At 33.7% G+C, this 27,049-nt stretch overlaps 2 protein-coding genes across 3 annotated transcripts in view; one reads left to right on the top strand and one right to left on the bottom strand.

The window, feature by feature from the left end:
* The first annotated feature begins 3,375 nt into the window (after nucleotides 1-3,375).
* Nucleotides 3,376-27,049, top strand: part of LOC120344042 (coiled-coil domain-containing protein 33-like) — a 42,386-nt gene continuing 18,712 nt past the window's right edge. The window contains exons 1-11 of one of the 2 annotated variants that reach the window (XM_078113024.1): nucleotides 3,376-3,683; nucleotides 5,965-6,097; nucleotides 7,174-7,333; nucleotides 8,565-8,730; nucleotides 9,446-9,539; nucleotides 11,172-11,288; nucleotides 13,578-13,732; nucleotides 24,546-24,678; nucleotides 25,161-25,287; nucleotides 25,827-25,932; nucleotides 26,233-26,370. In XM_078113024.1, coding sequence (XP_077969150.1) covers nucleotides 3,534-3,683; nucleotides 5,965-6,097; nucleotides 7,174-7,333; nucleotides 8,565-8,730; nucleotides 9,446-9,539; nucleotides 11,172-11,288; nucleotides 13,578-13,732; nucleotides 24,546-24,678; nucleotides 25,161-25,287; nucleotides 25,827-25,932; nucleotides 26,233-26,370 — 1,479 coding nt within the window. In that variant the 5' untranslated portion in view covers nucleotides 3,376-3,533. The remainder of the gene's footprint in view (nucleotides 3,684-5,964; nucleotides 6,098-7,173; nucleotides 7,334-8,564; nucleotides 8,731-9,445; nucleotides 9,540-11,171; nucleotides 11,289-13,577; nucleotides 13,733-24,545; nucleotides 24,679-25,160; nucleotides 25,288-25,826; nucleotides 25,933-26,232; nucleotides 26,371-27,049) is intronic. The other variant, XM_078113025.1, reaches the window with a different exon arrangement.
* On the bottom strand, nucleotides 16,432-20,913 carry LOC120344051 (uncharacterized). The gene is made up of 8 exons (XM_039413137.2): nucleotides 20,776-20,913; nucleotides 20,376-20,444; nucleotides 19,968-20,048; nucleotides 19,732-19,799; nucleotides 18,837-18,981; nucleotides 17,982-18,149; nucleotides 17,227-17,340; nucleotides 16,432-16,956 (listed from the first exon to the last, which is right to left on the bottom strand). The coding sequence occupies exons 1-8, from the start codon at nucleotides 20,911-20,913 to the stop codon at nucleotides 16,813-16,815; spliced, it is 927 nt and encodes a 308-aa protein (XP_039269071.2). The 3' UTR covers nucleotides 16,432-16,812.

The raw sequence follows: 27,049 nt of genomic DNA, 5'->3' as shown, positions 1-27,049 counted from the left end.
AGGCAGCGCACCTGTAACGCTCGTTGATTCAAAACATTTTCAGGAAACAAAAAATACCAAATATCCATCATAAGTATTTAAAAGAACATAAAATCCTGCTTATGAGCATTTTTTATTTATTTATATCAGTGACCAAATTTATAAAAGAGGAAATGCACTGTATGAATTAAACGATTGCATGAAAAGACATAAAATATGTTATATATTGATGTGAAATAAATAAAATATCCAGGTCGCCTCGACTTACTTTAACGTAAACCTGTTCTAATATTTATTGTTTGTTTGATTTATATATTACTGTTATTTATCTAATACTGTTAGACTTGTCATGGGTGTCGCTGCTCGATCACCAGTCTCGGTGTCTCGCGCCTCCCTTTACCCTAAAGTACCATATTTCCTATTTCTTGTATTGTGTATTCACATTGTGTGCTTTGGAATGGTGAAAAAATAAATTACTGATTACTGATTACTGAAATACAAGAGAGCTATGCTCAAATATATGGACACGTAGCGCCACCCAGTGGCAATAATTTTGATGACGTCATAGCGAAAAAAAAAGTAATAGCCTCCTGGAGAAAATTTTATCTTTAAGCACTAAAAATTTGAAAGCAATTGGTCCAGTATTCGAAGAGAAAAGCAATTTTTTAAAAATGATGGAGACAAATGACAATAACAACAAAATTTTGAAACGATCGTTATGTCCACTAAACGTGTCCAATAATGATAAACCATTATTCCCTTCAGACGGAATCTTTCAGTAACCCCTTTCCTGACATGATGTATGCGAGGTCTTTAACCAAAATTTGGTTTGCAAAAATTACGACTCCACGCACATCTGATTCTGATAAGTTGCTGGATATATCATTTTTCGTGAAATTTTAATTAAACTGCCATTCAACATATTTGTATCATACGGCAAATTGATGCGCCTTTCGTTGCGAACACGGCTTTACACAAGTAGCCTCCGCCAGGTCAGGGACGGAAACCTTACCAGTTCGGTATTGCCTCCAATTTATTACACACTGGCTGAGGTTGTGGCTAGGGTTAGTTCGGATACCTATAATTTTCACTATCCGGATAACGGATATATCCGGGTATTCCGTATTTTAAATATCCGGTTAACCGGATAGTTACTGTTCATTTTAGTGAATCTATTCCACAAGATTTTTACAGTGAATTGACCAAAAACCACCACACAGTTCTATTCTAAATACGCACATATGTATTATTTTTCTTAAATAAGAATGATTGTGCATTTTGATGTTGCATGTGTCAATAAATAAAAATTTCGGCCGTGTAATCGTACCGATTTACAGCGGAATAATAAAATGAAACATTTTCAAAAAATACTGTGTCCTAATTGTCTTTCCCCGACTGCTAAGTTATTTTCTCCTATTCAAATCATATGTAAAGATTTATATTTTTTCTTACTTTATAGTTAAATTTTTTTAAAAAGTTAAAAAGTTTCTTTTTGTGCCTAGACTAGAGCCTCTTTTCTTTAAATTTTGACTCGTACTAAATTTTAGTGTCGCAGATTCACGATGACAATTTCTGATCCTGCAAAATCATGCATTTCGAATATTTTATTTCGGTGAGAGAAGTATCAAAAAATCAAAAAATAGAATACATAGGGGGGAAAAGTCCGTGAAAGTGTATATGGAATATTAGTAATTTGAACAAAATTTTTAATAACAAAGGAAAATGATGATTTTGAAAAACCGAACTAGTCAGAAATTTCTTCTAATTTGAAAACTTCACTTATTTGATATGTCACTGTAAATATTCTCACGTTTGTACTAATTAGTCCACTACTTAAAATCGATTTTCATTCGAATAACTTTTAAACTAAATTAACAGAGCCAAAACAATGCTGTACCTGTTTTTGAACAACTTCACTTTTCACCCTAGGTGAGTAAATGACAGAGTCTGTCAAATTAAACTTTGCTGAAATATTATAGACCATCTCGCAAACAAAATCTTTTGGGAAAGTTCCATGAAAACCATAAATGTAATAACAGCCCTTCCCCCTCCTCTTTTTAAAATGTTCGAAAACGTCACTAATTTTGTTATAATCGCCGATCGTTTTCTTCCGCGTCGCGTGATTATTTGGGGAATTAACATCCGCATCATGCCAGTTTTAATTTAATAAGAAGTTACATCCCGTGCAAAGTTACTCTTGTTACTCAAATTCAGTAAATACGATTATTACGACATTTTGGCGATTCAAAGCGCCTAGAATAGCGTTTTGTTTTATCTATCACTTGCTCATAAATCAAGGGTCGTGGTATTTTCGTTAGCACTTACTTCTTCATTTTCAGTCAAAAATGTGTGTTTCAGATTTACTATTTTAATGATAGATAGATACGACGATGGATAACATACTACGGCGATTTCAGTTCCGGGAGAAATAAAACAATTAATGGCGTTATATACCGACGAGACCGCACCCGACTTTTCTCCCGAATATGTTGATATATAAGCTAATTAATATATGCATTTATTGTACTAAATAAATTATACTCATTGGAATTGCAATAATAGCTCAAATTTGATAAATTCGCAAGATCGCAAAATTAGGATTGGATTTTTTCGTGCAGCTCACCACGTATTTTCATATCTAGAATAGAAGTGCTTTTATTTTAACCTAAGTCGAGCTCTTCTATAACGCAGATACGCAATAATCACATTTGGTCTGCGTGTTTTGTGATGTAATAGTAACGTTCACTCCAGTATCCCATGAATGGCTAAAGTATAGGCAGAGTAGTGTGGATAGAAGTTGTTATTATATGCTCTGGGAGATGTCAGTAGAAAAATATAAAAAGTACTAATGAGCATATGCATTATTTATACTGCTCTATTATCCGGTTAACAGTCACAATAATATCCGGATATCAGATAGCAAAATACCTCTCGGTTATCCGGTTAACCGCTATCCGGATAATCCAACCCTAGTTGTGGCCATGGGATTTCTAACTGCTTAATATTCGCAGGTGCGGTAACGTTAACTGCTATGTTTCACCGTAAATTTTGCGAATCGCCATATTATGCTACCCATTAGATTCTGTCATGCTAGATATAAATAATGATTATAAAAGATTATTTGTGGCCAATGTTTTATGCCTAATATCCGCAATTGGTGATATCAATTTAAATTTCTTAGAAATGAAAAATACGAAGCAATATTGATTAGAAATAGTATATAATTAGTATGATCATAATCAGCAAAATTATAATTATTTGTGCCTCGTTGTTTGGGCCGCCACGAAATGTGATTGGCTGACTTTGATGACTTAATCGTCAGTATGAACTTATCGGTGATTGGCCAAGTAATAGGATGTAAACAAGGAAGTTGAATATAGATCCATAGCCTAATCTTAGAGCCCTTGCATATATTGTTGTCCCATTTGCGACAAGCCTGACAGCTGGTGCTTTAGTTTAATTTTGAGGTTTGAATACTAAAATATGCATAAATGAAATACAAGTGATAAATTGCAGTATGTTGTAATCTGTAATGCACGATATATTGTAGCAGGATGGCACGTAGCGGGCGGACTTCTGTAAAACTGGAAGACAAAGTTCTTGAATTTGAGTTCGAAATTCTCAAAGTTCAATTCAATAAAAATGGAAAATTTTTCCTTAAACTCTCTGTTCAAAACGCACATAGAACTGATCTCATGCAGAAGGTAGGTTGCATTGTTGGAAATTGTTTATTTACCGTATTTGTACGATTGTATTCATCAGTCTATAAGTTAGCCTATATTCCTGTATTCAGATAATATTATTGATTTCAGGATTTACAGATTTATTTACATGGCGTCATGGGTCTGCAGGTCTGAGTCAACTTGAAAGCTGTAATGTATGGTACAGTGATTTGGCATCGGTTTCGCCTCAGATAAGAAAGTGCAATAAACAGCAGGACTTCAGCATGACTTCAAGGCGACTGGCAGACCTGCTGACTGGAGCAAGTTATCGTTCTGACATGTCTTCCAGATACAACTTTCTGACTTTAAATAATCTCTCTCGTCAGCGAGTAGCAAAATCCCAACACCATAACCAGACAATCATACAGCCATATTAAATTGCCCAGACTCCTGGACTCGATGTAATATGGCAATAAAACAAGGATAGTGGATAGAATAGAATTTACATATTTCTGTATTTAGGCTATCCCGGGGAAGAGGAAAGACAAATAAAACTGCCTAATTCTTTAATCACAGAATCCTACGTTGAACCACACCCTCGCGTTCGGTTACCAGTCCATGTTGGGTATTGGATTAGTTAGCCAGTCATTTGTTTCGGATGCATGGCCTTGTTGACGGAAAAAGCAGTAGCCGACCAGGGGTTACGTGACCCACCACACTGCGACGAGGAGTCCAGCAAACCTCTTGCACATAGTTATCCCGTAAGGATTCGACCCTGCATGATGCCTTGGCGAGCGTATGGTTCCCCCTCCGCCACATGTGGCAGAAAGACGGAATCAAGATTGTACTCAGAATTATCCACACCAGCTCTTTATAGGAGTGGAAGTGGTGACTCCCCTATGGCCCATGGGCCGGGGCTACGGCCCATCGAATTGGGCTTCGGCTCATCAGGCTATGGGACGTGGTCCATCAAGTTGTGTAAAGAAACTATTCACTTGGCTAACACAGACAGTCCCCGAACTCATAATAGAACTATAATGTGAAAAACCTGAACAAAATTTTGTCCTAACCCTGACCTGGTACACATACTACAGGAACAGGAGTATCCTTTTCTGTAGCTTGGTATTTTGCTTTATTTTTATATAAAGGCTTATCGTAAAAAAATTTGGTGGCATCCCGCGATTTTTTTTTGGTTCGAATATTGACAATTTTGTAAAAATTGAGAACTTTGGTAAAATAATTGAATATTTCTTAATGGCTTAGCGTAGCCCATAGCTTGATGGTCCACGGCCCCATTAGGAAAAATTCAATTATCTTACCAAAATCTCAATTTCCACAAAATGTGGCCCAATTAGATAGGCGGTGGCCCCGGCCCATGGGCCTAGAGGAGTCACCTCCCCTGTAGCTTTATAGTGTCACTAACTGCTTCCCGATCTATTATTTTTTACACTAAACCAGTAAAAACACTGTAGGTGTTGCTGCTTCAAAGACCCAACCAGGTCCCTCGCGACTCCTGTCGCACAATCACCATTATTAGTTTATTTTTTTTCTGTACCAATCAATGTGCATTTGTTTTTTGTGACGCAAATAAACGATTGATTTTGACTGACTACAGCTCTATTTTGCCTTTAATTAAACCTGCTATCATTTCACCCAATTAAAAATAATTGCCTTATAATACTACAGGCTATGTAATTGGACCAATTTTTGTCGGTGTGACGCTTATTCGCGTCGTTAGCTCCGAGCAAGGCCCTATACAATCAGTTGTTGATATTTCACAATATGTAATGAATTACTTTTATTTGGAAGGCCTGGTATATTTCTGGTTCGGCCCTGGCTACCTAATTTATTACATCCTAATGATTCTTGAACATATCGGGTCATGATGCCAACAAAGTTGTCTAGAGCCTCAACCACTGGGCCAGCTGTTCCCAACCGAGTCCTGTGGCCCCCAAGTGGGACCACAATGCTAAGCTAAAAATAGATTATTTTCTCTGTGTTGAGCATGAATTATTTAAACATTATTTGGGATTTAGAATCTATCAATCAAAATAACACTTTAAATACAACTGGAATGATAAACCAGGGGGTGGGGATGCATGGGGTGCTAAAATCCTCCGGAAGGGCGCCACAGCCCACAAGCTATGAAAAGTTGGGAACCACAGCACTAGACCATCGCGCTGCCCAGTATCCGAATCTTGTGAAAGATTACTGATGAACTCTTTGCTTTCCCAAGGTGAAGTTTTGATAGATCATGACACTATTATATTATAGCAAAATTTTTTTCATTATACAATATAATTTGATATTGAATTTTTTGCAGGTGACAGTGGATATAAATGATTCTGGTGTACAGCAACTTGGATCTCAAATAACAACTGATACAGTTTTATGGTCTGAAGATTCCAATGCAGTTAAATATGAGAAAAGCAAATTTAAATACAATTTGCCAAAAGGTGCTTGTGTAAATGCTGCAAAATTCATACATAGGCCTGTATATTATCTTTCATTGAAATCTACATTTGTCGCATTATGTTGCTTGTATGGGGCCTTGTTTGTAGCACATAGTATTATTTTTTGGCATAAGGTTTTATTCCTTTTTTTCAAAATGATGTCAGAAATTTGATATACCGGTAATCATATTTTATTGTGATTTGTTATATTGAGATGTTCACAATATTTTCAAATGGTTCTGAATCTTCGGCGCTTATAGAGAAAACTTCAATAAATAATTCCCAATATCTCAATTAAGTGAATATATCCTGTATTTCTATTTTGTGGAAGGAGATCATGTTATTCTTATTTATCGTATCACTTACAGTAAGTATCCTTATGGCAATGGTCACATACGAATCCGAAGTAGGAAGTAGACAAGAGAAAGGACCTACTGTCTAAGACGAAGTCTAATATAGCCTACAATATTCTACAATATTCAATGTAGCACATAGTATTATTTTTTGGCATAAGGTTTTATTCCTTTTTTTCAAAATGATGTCAGAATTTTGATATACCGGTAATCATATTTTATTGTGATTTGTTATATTGAGATGTTCACAATATTTTCAAATGGTTCTGAATCTTCGGCGCTTATAGAGAAAACTTAAATAAATAATTCCCAATATCTCAATTAAGTGAATATATCCTGTATTTCTATTTTGTGGAAGGAGATCATGTTATTCTTATTTATCGTATCACTTACAGTAAGTATCCTTATGGCAATGGTCACATACGAATCCGAAGTAGGAAGTAGACAAGAGAAAGGACCTACTGTCTAAGACGAAGTCTAATATAGCCTACAATATTCTAATAGATAATATTCTAATCTAACATCTAATAAAGTGTTTTGTGTGGAATTTACATATTTATCCCGGGGAAAGAAAAGCGAATAAGACGGCTTAATTATATTGCGAATCATGCCCTCTCGTTTGCTTACCAATCCATGTCTCTAAAAGGTTTCTATTGATATATTTTTTGAACCATTTAGGCTCAAATCTTTGATATATTCATTCGATAATCTTACTTTATTTTACAGGCTTCTGCAAAAATGATGGCAAATATGATGTCTACTTATTTATTGAAGTATTTCGATATCCTACTGATGGAAGAAAATCTCAACTACCAGAAAGAATGGGTGAAGCAAAGTTTGCAATCTATCCAAGAACTGAGATACCCAGAGCCAATTTGTTTGTGAGGTTAGTCTAAATTGATTTGAATCGAATCAATATTACCGACCTACCACAAAAGATAGGAGTGATGTATAGATAGGTATATGTTCACAAACTGAGTATTAATTTAGTAGATACTGTATATAATATATGATCCAATATGTTTAGTAGCCTCCTTGAATTAAATTCAAACAATTTTCACTTTTGCTATTCTCTATATTCATAATGATACAATCAGTGGGTATCTTTCGTTGCTAGGGTGGTTTGTGTTACTTATAATAGACTTTATTTGGATAAGATGTTTACATTATCATGAACTGTGAAAGTCCATTGTGTATCTGTTTGTATCTATAAGTTTAAAACCCTCATTGTTCATTTGATTTTCTTCATTATACTCTCATCATATTTGAAAAGTGGGACCAATGAAATTATAGTTGATAACTGCCTGTTTTAATTTTATTTTTTGTTTTCCTAAAAACAAATACGTAAAACAATGTACCGGTAAGTACTAATAGTCAGCAAAAGTTCGATTTGATCTCTTTTGTGTTATATAAAATAAAGGAAAGAAGGCATATTTGATACAATAGTAACACATGTGGTTCCGCCAGTACAGACCGGGGATTACACAAGTTTTCATTCAATTCCAAGGGTCTATATTATCATATGTGTATTGTTTATATATAATCAAATCAAATATAATATAGTCTTATGATAAGTGTGTTTCACTAATGTTTCATTATAGACCATCAGATGTTCTGCACCATATTGTTGTTTCCCATTTCTAATTGGCATATTTTCTGATAACAAATGTACGTTTAATTAATCACATGGGGTTTCTCGAGCCTCTGGAATGTTTCATTGGGGTTCTGTTCGAGCAAAAAAGTTGAAACCAACTGATGTAGCCTATGTTGTATAGTGCAAATAGTGTACTTATGGTTTCAAATACATGGACTCTGAATCGTATGGTGGAGTAAGACATAAGCGACTAGTGTCTGGGCTTTGCAAATCACTCAGGGAGTAGTCCAGCAAACCCCCATAATTATTTTGTCACATGTATCAAACCTTACACTTGGGACATGCTCAATTCTTGAGGATATGCTCAGTTTCTTTTACTGGAGAGCGACTACTACCAATGGGTAGGCATCAACACCACTAAACCTACAAATAATGATGAATTATATTTAGGAACAGGTCTTTTTGATGTGCTGGATTTTTTCAATCATTTTCGTTGTGTCAACTTATCTTATATTTTCATTAGCAAGGGTGAAGATTACTACAAATACTCTGGTGTATTGACTCTTCTTCGACCATTGACTCGAGCCTCAATATCTATGCACTGTGGAAGACTTTCATACATTGTGGCATTCCATGAATACAGAGAACCGGGGTTTGTTTATCAACCGTCCGATGATGAAGAGACGACGGTAAGATATTTTCAACAATATGTGTTTTGATAGTTATTAGTGGGAAGCAATGAGTGTATTTTTGTTTCCAATAAACATCTACAAAATCATATTTTTGTGGTCCATAAGGAAAGTTTATCATACATACAGCAGCACATACATTTGTAACTAGCAAACTAAGTCTATATCACTATCACACACACACTATTTATTTTTCAACAGATTCGCAATGAATGACACACGGCAATAGAATATTTGACTTGCATAATCAGTGTTATTTTTCAATGTGTTATACAAATTAATGATCTAATAGTTTTGAAAAATATTTACATTCATAAGGACCACTGTGCATACACTTTGAAGATTTAATCCAAAATTCGAACCCCTCACCTTGCGAAATACGTAATAATAAGTAATCAGATCCACATCTCTGCTTCGGATTTTGTATGGTTTTTTTTCCAAAAATGATAAAAAAAAAGCTTGTTTTTTTTAAATGGTTTTATGGAGTTTCTTTACTATATTGTAATATGTAGGCTACACAGTTAGTTAGCCAAGTTCTTGAGTGTAAACATTTTAACTAGGCTATGAAATTTTGCAGTCCAGAACTTGACACACAGTTTAATTGATCAATGATCAGTTTATTAATAAGATCTATGTATTGATTACACTGGTAATTGACTTCCCAACTGTGAGATATCTGTGTAATTGAATTTATAAACATTGTTGTTTTGTTCAGCTTTCACCTGTGCAGGAGGAGCCGACACCTGTCCCACCATCAACAACAATATCGCAACCACCTTCAACTATACAACAGGCTCCAACAATAAAAGGTTATTTGGTTGTTATGTTTTTCTTGGTTCCATTACATTTGAACCCACGTACATTTGAACCCGTAATTTGAACCCACGACAATTGCACCTGCATACTATTGCACCTATGGAAATTTGCACCTACGGATATTTTAACCCATACTAACCCTAACCCATGAATTTTAGCACCCGCATATAGATTGAACCCGCGGATATATGGGGAAAAAATAGGGCCTGATATTAAAATTAACTTCAGTTCCCACATTTGCTCTTTTCGCTATTGTGACCGATTAAGTGAGGTTTGCAGTGAGTTATTACAAATATTAATTGAAGTGTTAGAGATAAAACTCTGTCAATTTATATATACTTCACACCTGGACTATTAAATAGGTTATATTAAGAAGCATTCAGCAACTGAAACCCACTCTTGTACTAGTAAGACAGTCATGTATTGATTTATAGACGTTTCGCCCCAAGTAGGGGCGAGCGCGGAGATATGTTTATCAACGATGCGCGATGGTATAGAACAGGGCTACTCAACTATTTTCACCAAAGGTCCGTACACAAAATTTTAAAATTACCGGGGTCTGGTCAGAAATATATTTCAACTATGCAAACTAAAATTCGAATGCATCGTTTAACAAAATACAAAAGCAAGGCTCAATATTGCGATTTGGTGCTCAGACATTTTTTTCTCTGGTTTAGCGAAAATGAATTACACCGTGATTATGAAATATAAACCAAATGATGCATTCAAAGACAAACTCGGCTGCGATCCGAATTTAACACTCAAAAGGTCCGGATTCGGACTGCGGTCCGCCAGTTGAGTAGCCCTGGTATAGAAGACGTGGCTCAATCATCGTGATTGTAAATTATGTTAATAAAAGGGTAATATCTCACTATTACAATTAGCGAAAGTTGAGGTGAAGCTGAAAGTTCCAACACGAACAAAACAATTCGATCCTCGATTTTTAACTGCACATATTATGGGGGGTAAAAAAATCTAGCTAACACATTGGACGCTGTGTCCAAGTCTTTTGAAACATACTATTTTTTACTGCCATAAAATCTATTTTTTGAGTGTATTCAACCCAAGTAATATTGTGATCATATTTTTATATTTTATCGTCTACCCTCTTGTCCTATTCCGTCTTGCAAACAAATATCCATACTTGAGACTGGTGGGTTGAAACGTCTGTATACTTGTGTATTTAGCGTAAGACACTGTCTTCCCGGTTTGACATCCTAACTTACGGTAATTACATTCTGCATAAGAAAGTGAGCTAGTGCTATTATTCTGGACTTATTAAATTTTAAACAATATACAGACAAGATCATTGAGATACTAAAAACAGTACTCCCGAAGTATGTGAACCAATAAAGCGGACACCAGAATGTAGTACGTGGACCAGGTTAGGGTTAGGCCAGGTACAAATACTACAAGAGTCATTTGGCTAGTCCCTGAACTCGCAATAGAACTAAAATAAGGTAATTTGGAATAAAATTATGGCCTAACTAACCCTAACCTGGTACACATACTACGTTCCGGCATCCGACATCTTGGTTCACATACTTCAGGAGTACCCTGGAAACTTCAGATTGAATTTTTTGTATTCCAATGTCTGCATTCTCAAATTAATTCTCATTTTTCAGTATCAGAGCCTTCCCCAAAAGAAGCAAGTAGAAAAGCAAACGTGTTACGACAAACAAATAAACAACCTCAAACATCTACTGTATCTCCTCGATCCACTGAAAGATTCAGTAGACTTGGTAAGGTTTCATAATTTGTTTTTGCTGTACGATTTCTAATATACCTTAATGGAACATTTGATGAAAGTCATCTCACGCAGGAAAAACATACATACCACTGCCTGTTGACAGAATATCATGGTCGAGAGCAGGGGTGCCAATTTGTCTTTGGCTGAGATAGACTAAATTTTTTGTAATATCGACTATTCGATAATATTGTCACATACAAAAATGGATGAGTATAAAATTTTGAATTGAACATCATAAACGCGTTCAAGTCGCCAAATCATCAGAAACTAGAGCTACTGACCGATGGTTATATTACCATGCTAATGATTCCCTGTCTTTGAGTAGAAACCTGTTTTTCAACCTTGATTCTAGGTTGTGAAAATGGATATTTAAAATTGACTGGAAAAAAAAATGTGGGTAATGACAAAGCATAAGCTAAAATTTTCTGAGGAAATTCTATATTTTTTGCATTGACATATTTAAACTTTTTGACACTACCAGTTCATCTTCCCCATTTGATAGGATGAGTTTCGTGGAATGAAATTCAGCAGTATTGCCATAAGAACTTGTTGGTTAATGTTAATGTTTGAATATTGGCTCTGCACAATATTCTTTTAGGCACACTGTTAAGTTAACACAAAGAGAGATGTGAATCATGCGATGGACCTGTCGATCACAATCAGGGTGTTAAACATCCCTGGTCTAGAACAGTGGTTTTCAACCCTTTTTGGAGCCGAACCCCAATGTAAGATTCCAAAGGCTAGACGAACAACAGTTTAATTGTCTTGTGAGAAAACTATCATTTGATTATTAGAATAAAACTACTTAATTTTTATAATAGAAGTACAAACTGTTAAAAAATTACATTTATTCTCATAGAAAATTCAAGAAAGACTTGAGAGGAGCCTGGTGGTTTTTGAAAGACTGAGGTCTACTAAAAAATAATCCCTAATCATAATAATAACCTATCAAAGAGAATGTTATATTGCAATATATGTAGCATCCAACAATCTGTTATCAATTTCAAGAGAACTAGGAAGATGCCGATGATCCTGAGTATTCGATCATCACTCATCAGATTAACCAAAATATTTCTAACCATTTTATATTTGGATAATACTCTCTTATTCAACTTACAGTGCTTGTTTTTAAGTAAATGAAGACATAAAACTGTATGTCTTCTATGTGAACCCTTCTATCTGATTGCTTCTATAATATCGCATTGAGAAAGCGATAATCATCACACAGTTATTTATGTCACGTATTCAGTCACAGATATTTCATGTGATTTTGAAAAGCTTTTACTGTTCTGAGCATGAATCTTTAAGAATTTCTTAATTGAGCTAGTATATATAGCATATATATATACCAGGGATGGCGAACCACTTACCCGCGGGTCACAATTTGTGACTCACCGCGCTTTATCTGTGACCCGTTTAGGCACGGATAAAATAAAATACTAACATATCAGTGATGAAAATTGATAAAACCGGCCTTAAATTAATCTAACAATAACTAAACTATTATAATGCTAATGTTGGACGCATGTCTGCACCGCTGTGTATCGTTCATTATTCAGCTATTGGCTCTGACATCGTTTATGTCATAATAATGCAATTTATCTGTTCATTTTTCGCAACGTCTTGTCTCTTTCGGAAATCTCTGCAGACTGTTTTAGGGGTTATACGAGAACTAGATGCTACTTTGCATTTTATTAGTTTCTCACTTACAATGCCGTTAAGAAAACAAAATCTTTCAGACTTGAAATAAAAACATAGAGATCTGAAATAGCAATGACGCAGTGTGAGAGTGCCTCAATGTGGTTGAAAGCTGATCGAAAAATTAAACTCTATCAGAGTGGAATTTTCTCCAAACTCCTTGCAAAACAGACAGAAAAAACAGAAAGAGTGGAATTCCCTCCAAACTCCAAACTTCAAAAAATAATTTGCGCATCATCCTAAACTTTTTTGGTGATTCATATGCGTGATTTTGTTCTCTAATTTCATGAAATCGAGTGCCATAACAAGTCCCTGATAGAAGTGCTGCATAAATAAAGCACAAAACTACACCAACATAAGATTTCAGAAGTTTCTTATAGATACAAACATTGATTAAATATCTGTGACCCACTCACTTCTATTTCATGATAAAAATATAATTTTTGACCCATTCATTGAAAAAGGTTTGCCATCCCTAATATATATAATATACAATATAGCCACTGTTTAATAACCCTTCTCAATACATAAATAATGAATTTGTGAATTGATGTGCCTATATTCTGGTTTACATGTCTTACAGAAAAAGTAAGGTCTGTTGATCGAACGACTCAGTGGACTCCACAAGAAATTCCTGATATATGGAGTCCTGACACCTTAACAACCGAAGGTACATTTCATTTGAGTGTTCCATCATCACCAGAACTTGAAGATTCAAATCATCCAAGTAATAGACAAGTGAGCTCTTTTTTTTTGTTCACTTTCAAATATAAATGGTAGTTTTTACATGGTGTTTTATACACATTTCACTTCGTACATAGATCTGTACCAGCAGGAATTTTTCCTCTTCGCATTGCGTTCACCAAATTTAATACTCCCTTTTGAGTCAAATAATTACTTCTACTGGTTCTACGTCATATTTTTTGTGAAAAAATCACTTTCAACATAAAATCAAGAGGATCATCCTAACCATAGCCTATATGTAAAACGTCTTTAGTTTGTCATCGTATTTGTTTTGATAAATCAAGTCTTCTAAAAATGAATGAATCCTACAACCATCACTATGTGGCGCCATAGAGTATTTTATCAAATATTTTCTATGAATGATTGAACGCAAAATTAAACAGCACCCTTTTTTAAATTTTTAATTTTCTGAAACTTCATGAAAATAATGAAATCTATTTTTTTCCGCTGAGAATTTTTATTTAAATTTCTATTATCAACAATGTAAAAGTTTCAGCTTGAATTTGCAATTCGAAACTCTCATCATAGTTGAGTCTCACTTCCACAAAACTACATTTTGGCTGATGTTTCATAGTAGCGGCCATACCAAATAACTCCAATGGCAATGGAGACGAGGCCCAGCTCGGGGTAAAAAAATGAATTGATCTGTAGCTGGAGTGAGAGCTATTGTGATTTCGAACCAGCTTCCCAGCCCTGATTTAATCCATTGCCAATACCAAATGTATAGTTTGATAAATATGAATGGCGAATGTTTTTTTCTCCAACAAAAACTGGCTGAATCAATATACTTTAGCAATTCAAAAATATCAAAAGCTTGAGTTGGGTAGGATTTCAAAGTAAAATCGTCATTCAATTCAATGTCGTAATCTTCAAATCAATGTTTCTTTTGTGCTATTGTCTGCATTGTTCCTTACTGAGACACTATAACTAGATTATGTGCGATATTTCCTATATTGTCACATCCGTAAAACAAAGGATACGCTCGACTGCACACAGGAGTATTTGGACGCTTGTCTAAAATCACATCTGAGTAAATATTCAATAAATTCGTAAGTGTTCTAGTGTTGACAGATATATAGCAGAACGTTGTAGTTTTCAGTAAATAGATTGCTTTTGCCTGGATTTGTTGAATTTCAGCGCAGGTTGGTATAGTTTATGTATATCAATAACATAAGTATATAAATCTAAATTCCTAATATTTATTAAAATTTACACTTTCAATGTTGCATTTTGAGGTTGTGAAGTTTTGCTCGAAAATTGCTCTGATATTTAATATATTGACAGTCCGCAGTATACCACTTTATATATAACTTTTTCCTAGCTGGTGGTTGTTGTATACATGTTAAAGCTAAAGGCCAATGCAACTATTAGTATTTGACCTTCATATCAAAATCCACTACTGAGAAATTATCTTCGTATTACTTGAGGTAAACAAATTGTCAGATACTTTGACTCCCAGAGCCTTGCAGTTTAATATATGGTAATATCTTCCATTTTGGGCAAAAGCACTGGGAGTATAAGATGGCAAAATCCAGACTGCCATGACAAAAAAAAAACGAAAATTCAATTTGTTTTCATTATAAATAGGCAATTAAATGAGAACTTTTGATAGAGAACCATTGAATGAGAATTGGGGATGGTATTTTTTAAATACTCATTCCTGGGTAAAGGAAAGCCAATTAGATGGACTCAATCCTATGACCTACTATGGCTTCTAATTTGTTTACCAGTCTATGTCAGGTATGGTATTAGTTAACTAGTTATTGGTTTATAATGCATGAACTTGAATATGAACAGCCATCTCTGTTTACCAATTACCTATTTATCTATTATTTACTATAAAATTTCAGTTATTTAATTGAACGTTAACTTTTAAACTGTAATAGTGAATATTTTTATGTGATACAATATTAATTGAACAGCATCAGCTTCAAGATTCAGGATTTCAGGCTGGGTAAGTCGGTGTGTGAGTTTGCTTTTCACGGCATGTCATTATTTTCACATTCATTGCACGATACATGTTGTATATCGTTTGCCGTTTTTGTTTTAATTTTAACTGTGTGGTGATTCTGAACTTCTGCTATGTTGGATTTGAATTTCTAGCATGTGTTCATTTTATTGTTTGTTACACGATAAAGTCCAAATTGAAGTATCGTATTTATTCTCAATTGCATTTCAAATTTGTTTTTGAGAGCAATTTTGTAATGAACAACAAATTGCTTTGACATTTTCTTGGGTTGAAAATTGTTGTTGTCGCTAGAAGGCTATTATTTTTATTCTATATTTCGTTTTATGTGTTTGGTGACGTCATCGAAACAAAAAATTGAGCACCTTATGGCAGTCTCATGTTTGCAATCTTTGAGTTTAAATGTCTGTACCACTTCGTTTTGGCTTTTGTGCCCATGTATTTGAGCATTGCTCTCTTGTTCTGCATTAGAAAAGTTTCATCCCAGAATGTTTAAAAACACTAAATTATCTGGTTGTGAACACCTAGTTAATGTATGGAAATTTATAACTTGTACTCTTCTATTTACAAATTGCCAAACTTTTACATAACAGAAAATGCTTTCATTACCTTCAAAGAAATGTAATAAGGAAGTGATCCATAAATTTTCGATAAAGAAAGTAGTAACTTTGTTAAGCAAATATAAATTGGAGAGTCCAAATCAAATATTGTAGCTTTATGAACATTTTCAATTGATCCCTTGTGATATGCAAATTTTCTCATAGATTATTATAAATGATAAAATTTCATGAAAAAAATGATAAATGTTTTCGATGAACTGTGACTCAATTTTTAAAGATTGAGTTCAACTGACTAGCAGAAGTGAAATTTGGAGATATACAATAGCATTCCATTAATTGTTCTTGTATTTCCGAAAATCTTCACTTTTAAATCAATTACTGCATTGTCATCAAAAGGTCTAATGGCAGTTTCAGAAGTCTTATCATTCCCAAGGACAATATTGCCAATATTCCACCAAACTCTTTGTAAAGATAGCGTAGTGATAAAGGCCTCTTCTACCATATTCGAAGATCGGCTGCATCCTTAAACTATCTTATTGTGTCGTTGGTCACAAAATAGTACACATACTTGCACAACACCTTCTTGCTGGGCTATATCCCATACTTTTTTTAAGCTGTGCCAACTCTCGATGTAGTGTCCTCAGTTCTTTTTCCATCATTTCTTGTAAAATGTTGTCCCTTCTTTGTCTTTCCTGTGTAGCATATAGACACAATAGAGGAGAGAGATGTCGATAATAAATAATATGACAAGTATCTTGATAGGCGGTATTTGGTAAAAGTCCTGAAACTAGTATAGATTGGGTATAAGACGGTATTGGGTAAAAGTCCCAGGTGCACCTATCCTGACCAATTGGCGTTGAACCTGTAACCTTTACAGAATATTTACTGACTTATGTCTGTCTTGATCAGAAGTTTCAGTATGATACACCAACTCTCAAAGTAGAATATCTAATTTCTCATACCTGTGTTAAGTACTCAGTAACTGTATTTCGTAAATAATATTTTCTGTCATCACAATTTGTTGATAACACTAATGCATATGATTGAATATTGTTTTCTGCAATCTCCATGTTTGTCTAAATCAAAAGGAAGCAAAATTTTAATGTTATTAAGGGTTGAATCGAGCATCTATATTTGGCAAAATCTTGAATACCAAACTATTTTTCATCTCGGATATAAATAAAGTTGATATTTTGCATTTAATAAATATTTCAAATATGCTTGAAATTACATAATACAGTGAATAAAGTATAAAGTGAATATAAATTACCCGTTATGCAATGATACATTGAATATTTGTAAGCCTATACCAAATTTCCCATAGATTTTGAAGCTTACATTATATAAGAGCAGGGATGGCCAAACTAAATAATCTACTATCCTAAATTGGACAATGTTCGATGGAGAGCATATAGCAGGCGATGTATATTCAATGAGTTTGAATTTGAAAAATCAGGAACGTTGCGAGAGGATCTTTTTTTTTTACCTTTTCAAAAATCAAATTAATAAGACTTTTCTGTCCATATTGGGAGACTCTAAGCTCTAAAATTTCTAAATGAGAATATTTCTTATGAAAATGTTTGAATTATTTCCAAAATCAATATTTATAGGAATATCATTAAATATAATCAATTTGAATGGATTCAAATAGGCCTATTATATCACTATTGTTTGAATATAAATATATATCGATCTAATTAGAAGCCAGTTATTTCACCTGTTTGTTGACAGTAATTTCTGTGACTGTATTTTTGAATAATCTAGTTGTCTTTTGTAAAGTTTGATTCATTGTATTTCGAAGTTGATTATCCATATCAATTACTCTGCCTTTTCCATAATCTTCACATTCTAGTCTCCATTCTTTATCAAATATTGTTTGTTCTTTCTGAAATTGAGTGTCAATATATTTTACACGATCGGCGGTTTGTTCGCATTATGCTAAGCGCTAGGAATACACTTCCCATCGCATCTCTGATGACTCTCATAGGTTCGTTGGTTCTAATCCTGTTAGGATAATTACGGTAAGTGCGAGAGGATTGCTGGATTCTTTCAGATTAAGAGTAGTTCGTGCCACAGCTGTGCGTTGCTGTCTCCCTCACCATCAAATCCATGCATCTAAAACAAATAACTGGGTTACTATTCCCGTACCCGACATGGAATAGTTACCAGATGAGAGGTGTGATTGTGCCGCCCTATCACTTTGCTCTCTCCTGGGATAAATACGAAAATGATACCCCGACAAAACATGCAAAATTCGCATGTTGTCTAAGTCTTCAAGTCTTGCAGTCAAAAATATTTACTGCTCTTCTGTAGATTCTGAATGTAACATCTTCTAGTAATATTTGCACTTTTAGGTATGGTTTCATGTTTTGAACAATTCTACACAACATAGTTATTCAAAACAGCATCTCAACTTCAAGCTATACAACGAGGTTTATAAACGACACTAGCTAGGCATTTGAATACTCTGATAAATTAAATAATATTTAGGTTAAATTTTGTTCCAAGATTTTCTCTTTTATAGACAATCTTTCTATAAATGTAGAGTAGCACCAAGCATTGTTATACTTACCTCACTTAGTGCTTCTTTTATTCTCTTCTTTGTGTCTTCCATGAACTGTCCACTCAAATATTCAAACCTTTTATTTTTATCAGCAATTTTCATTTCTTTAGTTATTTCATAAAGTTTGTTGTTTTCGAATACTTCCAATTGTTCCCTGTTATGAAGTACGGTAACATAAATATTAAACATGTTTATCTGTTTCGCATGTATTTCATGATTGTTGCCCAGTAGCCAAGGAAAGCAAAAAACAATAACTGACTATTCCAAATGCATCCTGAAATGATATTCTAAATTGGTTGCTCCCGAAGTATTCGTACCAAGATGGCGCAAGACCTGAACATATTATGTGTACCAGGTCAGGGTTGTTCAGGTTGTGTGTCATCTTGGTATAAATACTTCAGAGCGGCCTAAGTTGGATGTTCATGTTGAATATGAATCTGAAACCTTGTTATTTTTTTAATCTTCTCTTCATTAGTGTAAAGTTAAATTAGTTATGTTATTTGATCATCATGAGTCAAACGCTTGGAATAATGATTTTTGGTCCGATCTCTGATATCAAGATTTAAATATTCAGTTTTAATTATTGGACAGCAGTTCCCAATTATTTTTTTCATGTGGACCAAATTATCAGCGATAAAACTCACTGCGAACATGAAAAAAAATTACTGTATTTTATACTATTTAATTGAAAATTAATTTTGTGATCAAAACAGAATTAAGTGAAAGTAAACAACATAGAAAGATAAACTAATTTATTGATTCATATACATTTATATATTCAATCATATATTAGTTATGTTTAACAGAATTCTGTTAATTTTTGAGACGCACTCAGCGAATCGCCGCAAACTTTCCTGAATAAGGACTTTTTAATTTAATTTATTTCTCCCGTTAAAATTCTTACCGCAGTCTATCAAAATATCGTCTTGCTTCATCTTGCTTTAAATTTTTCAAATCTTCCGTCAATAGTTGCTGTAAAATATTTTCAGGTTATATTGTGGTGAAAATATAGTAAATACTGCCTAAATAGTATCATTTATGTATCATACATTCTGAATTTGGAAGTCGAACACATTATTTAATAACATACACAGGAAATGGAAAACAAATATGGTAATTGTAAATGAAGTGCTCCATCACCTGAAATTCTTCTAGTAGATCTTCCTTTACCTCCTCCATGTCCATGTCATGAAATGCTTGCATCCAGTTATCTTGCTTGAGCTAATATATGTATTAGATTGTTTTACTTACAGATTTTGGTGATTTGGTAAAATACTGCTTTTGGTTGGACTTTTTGGTTATGATTGCCCAACTCAGAGAGAAAATCTTCTATTTTAGACAAGTGTTTGGCAGGTAATTGTCAAATTTCTTCTCAGATGAATCATCTAGTGAAATTTACATTCCACCTCGTGAAATTCACGATATATCATATTCACACTCTGTCAATTTAATATAGCGGTATTACTTATTACACATACGCACATTCTGTACTAATCTTTAGACTGTAAAGCTGACTTATTGTGTTTTTAATTACCGTAATACACTTACTGCTGCTGATTTTGCATATTCCATTGCTACTCTTCGCCACCAATCCAAAACTTTTCCGTGTTCTGCTGTCTAAATTGAACATGAACGTTAGCGAGGATTTCAGGCTGGGGCCTGTTTATGAGTTTGGACTTATCCAAAATTAAATCGATTAAGTCTCATTAAATTTCAGTTCGTCATCTTCATATTAGTCCTAATGTTTATGATTTCCAATTCATTTTGTTTTGCCTCTATGTCTTATTGTAAATTTCAAATCCTGTTATAAAATTCATGTTTATAATACAAGTCATGACTCCAAACGAGTTAGATATCATAAGTTTTTTACAGCATGTGGATGACACAAGTAGAGTTATTACAAAATACTCAAATAGTTTGGCAAAAAATGAAACTCAAAAGTTCCCACCGAAACCACAGGATTTGGTGTACTTCCCCTTGAAGTTGAAATACTTGATTCAGGACTAACTGATGATGAACTCCGATTTCCATTGACTTTTGTTTCTTGACTACTTGGTGGTTTTCCTGCTTCTAGAATCTCACTCATGTTGACCTTTTACTATGTTATATATTCGTCTGTATGATTTTGTAAAACAATAATATAATTAGTTGTCGATTGTTCGCTTCTTTTTTTAACTAACTAAATTTCAATTATTTTTTCCTAATTTATTAAAAGGTTCCTGTTTTAAAAAAGATTTGGCATCAATTCAGTTAAACTCAAATAAATATAAATTAGCAACGGAACATTAGGGCCTAGAGGACATACAATTTTTCAAAATCGTATGTCGATCTGTATTACTCAACAATTCTAAAAAATGCCATAAAAGTTGGAAATTTTTTAGCTCGGTGGAACATCCTGTTGCCCTGTACAATCGGCAACGGATATCTTATCTTACAATATGTAAGGAGATTCTATTTTTTGGTTTTGGAACATTCGCTCATCGGTTCGGAATTGCGGATAGCTCACGAATCGCGATACCAACACATCTGACTCTAATACTTTTAACAGTTAGGCCATCACGCTTACCAAGTGAACCATAGGCATAATATGTGCTTTTAAAACCTCATCCTATGTTCTACTAAGCTCATAAGTTGGTTTCAAGTCAATAATTTCTCTATGCAAAAATTCACTCCTGTCTTGCTATGTGGATTTTGATATTAGTAAGCTGATACCCGTATCATGCCATACTATAAAAAGTTTTTTGTATTCCGTTAATTGCTATGCTATCCTTTTATCCCTGATCTCTCATGACCTTCAATAAAACATGCTTTGAACAACGAGGCATCAAAATATATGGCATAATATATGTCTAATATCATCCATCACCTTTGCCTGCATGACAAAATTTTATCAAATTTATTTTATGAATTATAAATGAGAAAGTGCAACAACATTATATTGCATTCATTAATATATAATGATACATATATATCTTATGGAGAATAGAGAGTTTGTGGGTTGAATCTGACTATGTTATATTCAGGGTAAAATTTCTTGTTTCCTAATAAGTATAAATTATTACCACATCAACGAAACAGGCGATAAAATATTTGATAAAAACAAACAAATAAAAACTGAATACAAAATCAGGAGAGAAAATAATACCTCAAATAAGGTCCAAACATGCAGAAACAAAGGAAAATAAGCGGTATGCTTCCTAAAACTGTGTTGTGGAAGTCCCTTTCAGCTAGTTATTTTTCTAACAGCGTCGAAATGATTGCTCCCAGTCTCATATCTCTCACTGTTCTAATCACATCTCTGATACAAATATAGCTCTTTCATAGCTTATAGCAAGTTTAGTGTAGGTAGTTGTGACTTTTCCAAAATTACTTTTTTCTCCTTTCGTTGGGTGGTGCTTTATTGTTTAGTAGCATCATCTAAAATGAAAATTTTTTGAAATATGCTAAAATTATTTCTATACACTTTGTTATTGATATGTTATTACATGACAGGTTTTGATAAATAATATTAAATAATAAATATATTCAGATCAACTTATTACGTCCAAACTAAATCCAATTAGGTTACATGCAAAATTAATAAGGATAGTTTATTTATTCGGAAGTTTCATGCATATTAAATTTACATCGTATGACCTTTGAAACTTTTGCTGCGTTGATCTATCGATACTTTTTAGGTTTATTTAGGTTTTATCTAAGAATAAGTGATACAAATATTTTTGTAATATTGAACAATTGTCCACTTTTATTTTTTAAGAGGGTTCATTTTCTCGATGAACAAATAATAAGTCTTAAATGTTTGACGTAAAAATGGTAATTTGGATATTTAATTGTGTTTATCATGGTTTGGTTGAATAGGAGAAATTCAACAAAAAATATATTACTTATGATATATTGTTTGTGTGGCCGTAGGAAATAGCTAATATTTATTGTCTTAATTCTTGTTCATATTTCGCTGAAATTGAAGACTTACTATAATGAACAATAAAGAAATTTTGGATGGTTGTATACATTTGTAATAAAACAGCTAATTGTTTTACAGGGTCAATTGTTTTATTTAAAAGTCTATATTGCTCTACCTTTTATTATACGTTCAGAAATTTCTCGAATGTTCCAAATTCCAAATTTTCTAATCGCTCTTACCTCTTTCATTTATTCTCTTTACACCTTGATCTTTGGTTCTGGTTTTTGGTTTGAAAAACCCTGTTAAATAAAATAAAATTGGCTGTAATTTCAATTTATGTGTATACAAGTTTTTTTTGACAGTGTTTCTGTAGTTTAACATACTCACACTCAATTTGCTTGAATTCACAATCTTCACTCCACAAGCAATTTGATCACAAAACATTTGTATGAATGTCACTTGCAAGTGTTTGTTGTTATATTACTTGTTTTTTTTTCTTGGTATTCAAACATTGTTTCACTATCATTTTGGTTTTATGCATGAAATTATTTTGTAACATTGGTGTTAATATAAACTTAAATTGTAATGGCAAAATAGGAGTTATTACTGATAGCAATTACTAAAAAGACACACAACCTATTGAAAGCCAAAAGTTGTCTCCTAAATCACTGGAGTTTAAATGTATTTCCTGTTTGTAAAACACAATCAACAATTTGCTTATTCAATAAGGGAGACCAATCTCAACTTTCTTGTTTGAAAGCTTGAAATTGTGTTGGTCTGCAACGGCTGGAACTGGGTGAACATGTTTCAACTCTTTGCAACAAAGTATTTGATTTGCCATTATGCTATGTTCAATATTAACAAAACCATGAACAGGGATTAAATTGTATTTCATTACTAGTACATTTTATATCTACCCTAATTTTTCATTTGAAGTTCAATGCATGCTACAATTTGGGTGTCATTGTATGTATACAATCTCCAGATGGGGAATTATTATCTTTTATTCTTTGTGTAAATCTAACACTTCCCATTCCTGACATAAATTTTATTAATGTGATGATTTGCTTGTTTGTTTTGTTAATAACAAATAATTTGGTTTCTAAGGTGAAGATTTTGTGAATCTATTTTATGTGTGTTTTTTTAATTTCTAATATTATGAAAGCATATCATTTTAAATATTCAATGAAAAAATATATTGGCAAATTGTTCGTTCAATGGTAATTTCAGTCATCAATCTGTCTAAGAGAAGCAATATTTTACTGTTTCAATCTCTACTCCTGAAATCTATACTTGCCTCACAATAATAATAAGGTATTCAATTTAATTCCAAGTAATTATGAAAAAACTTCCTAAGTCAATTACTTATCAGTGTCGAGAGTAAATGATCGTGCAACTTGAAATGTTTGAACAGCAGAACCATTGACAGAGCAAAGCATTTTCAATGCAAAATACAGAAATGGATTTTTTACAATGACACTTAATCAGTCTTTAATTTTTGAACAAGGTACTGTAGAAGCAGCAACTGATATATAAGGAACTACTATTTTCAAAAGGATCAATTTTTTCAGTTCAATTTACTACAGCCATGGTGAGGTGGTGGGCATGCGATTTGACCTACCAGAGATATGAACCTTGTGATGCCAACACTGCTAAGTCTAACGCTTTACAACCACCAGGCCATCTCACAACAAAATTAACTCATTCATTAATTTTTGTATATAATTTTTCATCAAATATTTTTCATACGCTTTGCATGTTGTTTCAACATGTTATATATTGGTTAAAATTTTGAATATTCATTTTGTTTCTAGAAAACAATGGATTCACCAGGACCATCAAATCTTCCACCTCAACCAACTCGTTCTACAAAATCTCCACCAAAGAAGGTTAATCCAAAGAGAACAAAATCGCCAACCTTAACATCACCTATTCCTGATAGAGAAGGTAAAGGTCAAAAGTCGCCATTAGGCAACTTTTTCAGTCAGCTCTATGAAGTCTATTCTCTTGAGCCATTTGGAAAACGATTATCGAATTCGGAACCTGGTTTAGTGGAATTAGAATTACATCTCATAGCTATGAACTCTGTGAAACCAAATTTTGTTCATAAAAGCTTTGGTGTATGCAAGCTTTTTATATTTGCCTGTTGAGGGTGAATTATCGATAATCAATTTATGCTTACTGCATACACTCTAGGTGGTTTTACAATCTGCATCGACATTAAAAGCGTAATAAACTCTTGACTCAACAACCTTGATTTTGGTGCCCTGAGTATCCAGTAATGCCTAATGTAAATGATAAATACTCTTCATTTTGAAAATTAGTATTCTTATAAAGATTTTTTTTACTACTTTTCGATAATTGGGGATGGCGGCATTTGTCAAGGATTACACTTTCACTCTTCAATTTTCATCCGTTTTCATTTCCAGCTTATGTCTTGCGACCTGATCATCATGTAGCAAGACCAGGGTACGAGGAAGTATATGTCATTGTTCATGGTGCAACAAGCTTACCTTCACGATCTGATGGACAAGATCCTCTTCCATTTGCATCTTTGTAAGCATGAACTCTTTTATCAATATTATCACATGCTATTCATCATTATGTGTGTTATTTGCATTTACTGATGCACAATTTGACACAGAGCATTTCAGTGGTGGTTCCCAATCTCTGGCCCACGGCTTTCAAGCGAGGAAAATTTTTCGTTTTCTGTTATTTCATCGTTTGGAGGTTATTTCCAGTCACAAGTTATTTTATTTAGTTTTGCATGAACTGTTGGATCATAATAGGATATGGGAGCTACCAATTAAAATAACACATAATTACTCACTGCATCGCGAATTCTAAACTTTTGTAGTTACAAAGGATTGCAATCTTTCCCGTTCAGCATTACTTAGCCAATTTATTACACCCCAGGTGGCGAGCATTGGATTTGAACACGAGACTTTAACTAATTTTGATATGGGGCAAAACTTTTCGTCTATTTTTCTAAGTTATCAGTGTCTGTATAATATGCTCTTTTTGTCAAATGCCGGTATTTGAAATATCTGCTGAATTTTCAGATTATAAAATTTCTCTTGTGTTTTGGATTACAGGAAGAGTATAGCTGATGAACGTGGTGTTAGGAAAGCGCAAAGTGCAACTCATGCAACATTACAAGCAACTCACTCACCAACATGGGAAGAAATATTAACTATGGAGGTATTTTTTTGGGATGAAGACATATTGTTTTGAGATAAATAGGGGATTAGCTGGGGTTGAGACAAGAAAATAAAGATGTGTTTTCTCAATTGTCCACATTAATTGGTTACTATCAGATGGGGGCTTACACAAGTCCATATGCATATAATGGAAGGATGCTGGAACAAGAGCAAAGATGACTATTTTGAGTCTTCCGTAAAATTATCCACTTTTAACTCAAAATTATTTTCTAATCCCACTAACAACCCTGTCACTTTCACCAAAGTTAACTATTGAATTTATGTTTTTATTATTTTTCAGGTTTCTGAAGAAACTGCTGACGAAGAGGAAGTTATATTAACAATATCAGATAGTGCATCAAAAGAGAAACTAGTCACCTATCGTGTGGCTTTGAAGAATTTAATTCCTTTCCATCCATATCATTTCGAACTCGTACAGGTATATGATATTTGTTTGCTAAACTGACATGGTTTATATACTTTTAGCCCCAATATTTTTGGATATTTACTCACCAAATTAGTTCCAGTACAACCCTAGCTATGCCCACAGATGTCCTATAAATCCACATATACCGTATTTATTCGATTATAACGCAAAAAATTTTGAACTGAATTTTAGGCAAAAATCAATGCTGCGCGTTATACACGAGGTCTGAGAAATGCGGTATTGAAAATGTGGTTTTAAACATCTGAAATGTGCGTGCGCTCGCGCATGCACATTCCAATGCAGGACGATTTCGTGCAAGCACACGCACATGCGACAGCTCAGCGTGCGTTTGACATTCGTGCAAGCGTTCGATTTCGTGCAAGCACACGCACATGCGACAGCTCAGCATGCGTTTGACATTCCCGCTGTGTTGAGAATATTTATTTGCCATTATCGTACTGTACTGTAGATACTCATTATATATTACCCATTATCTATTATGGCAAGACAAAAACGTTCTGCATATAGGGCTGCATTCAAACTGGAGGTTGTTGATTATGCGGAAACTAATGGAAATAGAAAAGCTTCTAGAGAATTCAATGTACCAGAGACAAATGTCAGAGATTGGAGAAAGCAGAAAGTTGTTCTAAAAGATATGAACAAAACAAAGAAAGCGTGGCGAGGGAGACAA

This window comes from Styela clava, chromosome 5 (genome assembly GCF_964204865.1).
Source record: "Styela clava chromosome 5, kaStyClav1.hap1.2, whole genome shotgun sequence".
NCBI classification, from domain to species: Eukaryota; Metazoa; Chordata; class Ascidiacea; order Stolidobranchia; family Styelidae; genus Styela; species Styela clava.
The sequence above is the reverse complement of the archived record's forward strand: the minus strand, read 5'-3'. Positions and strand labels throughout refer to the sequence as shown.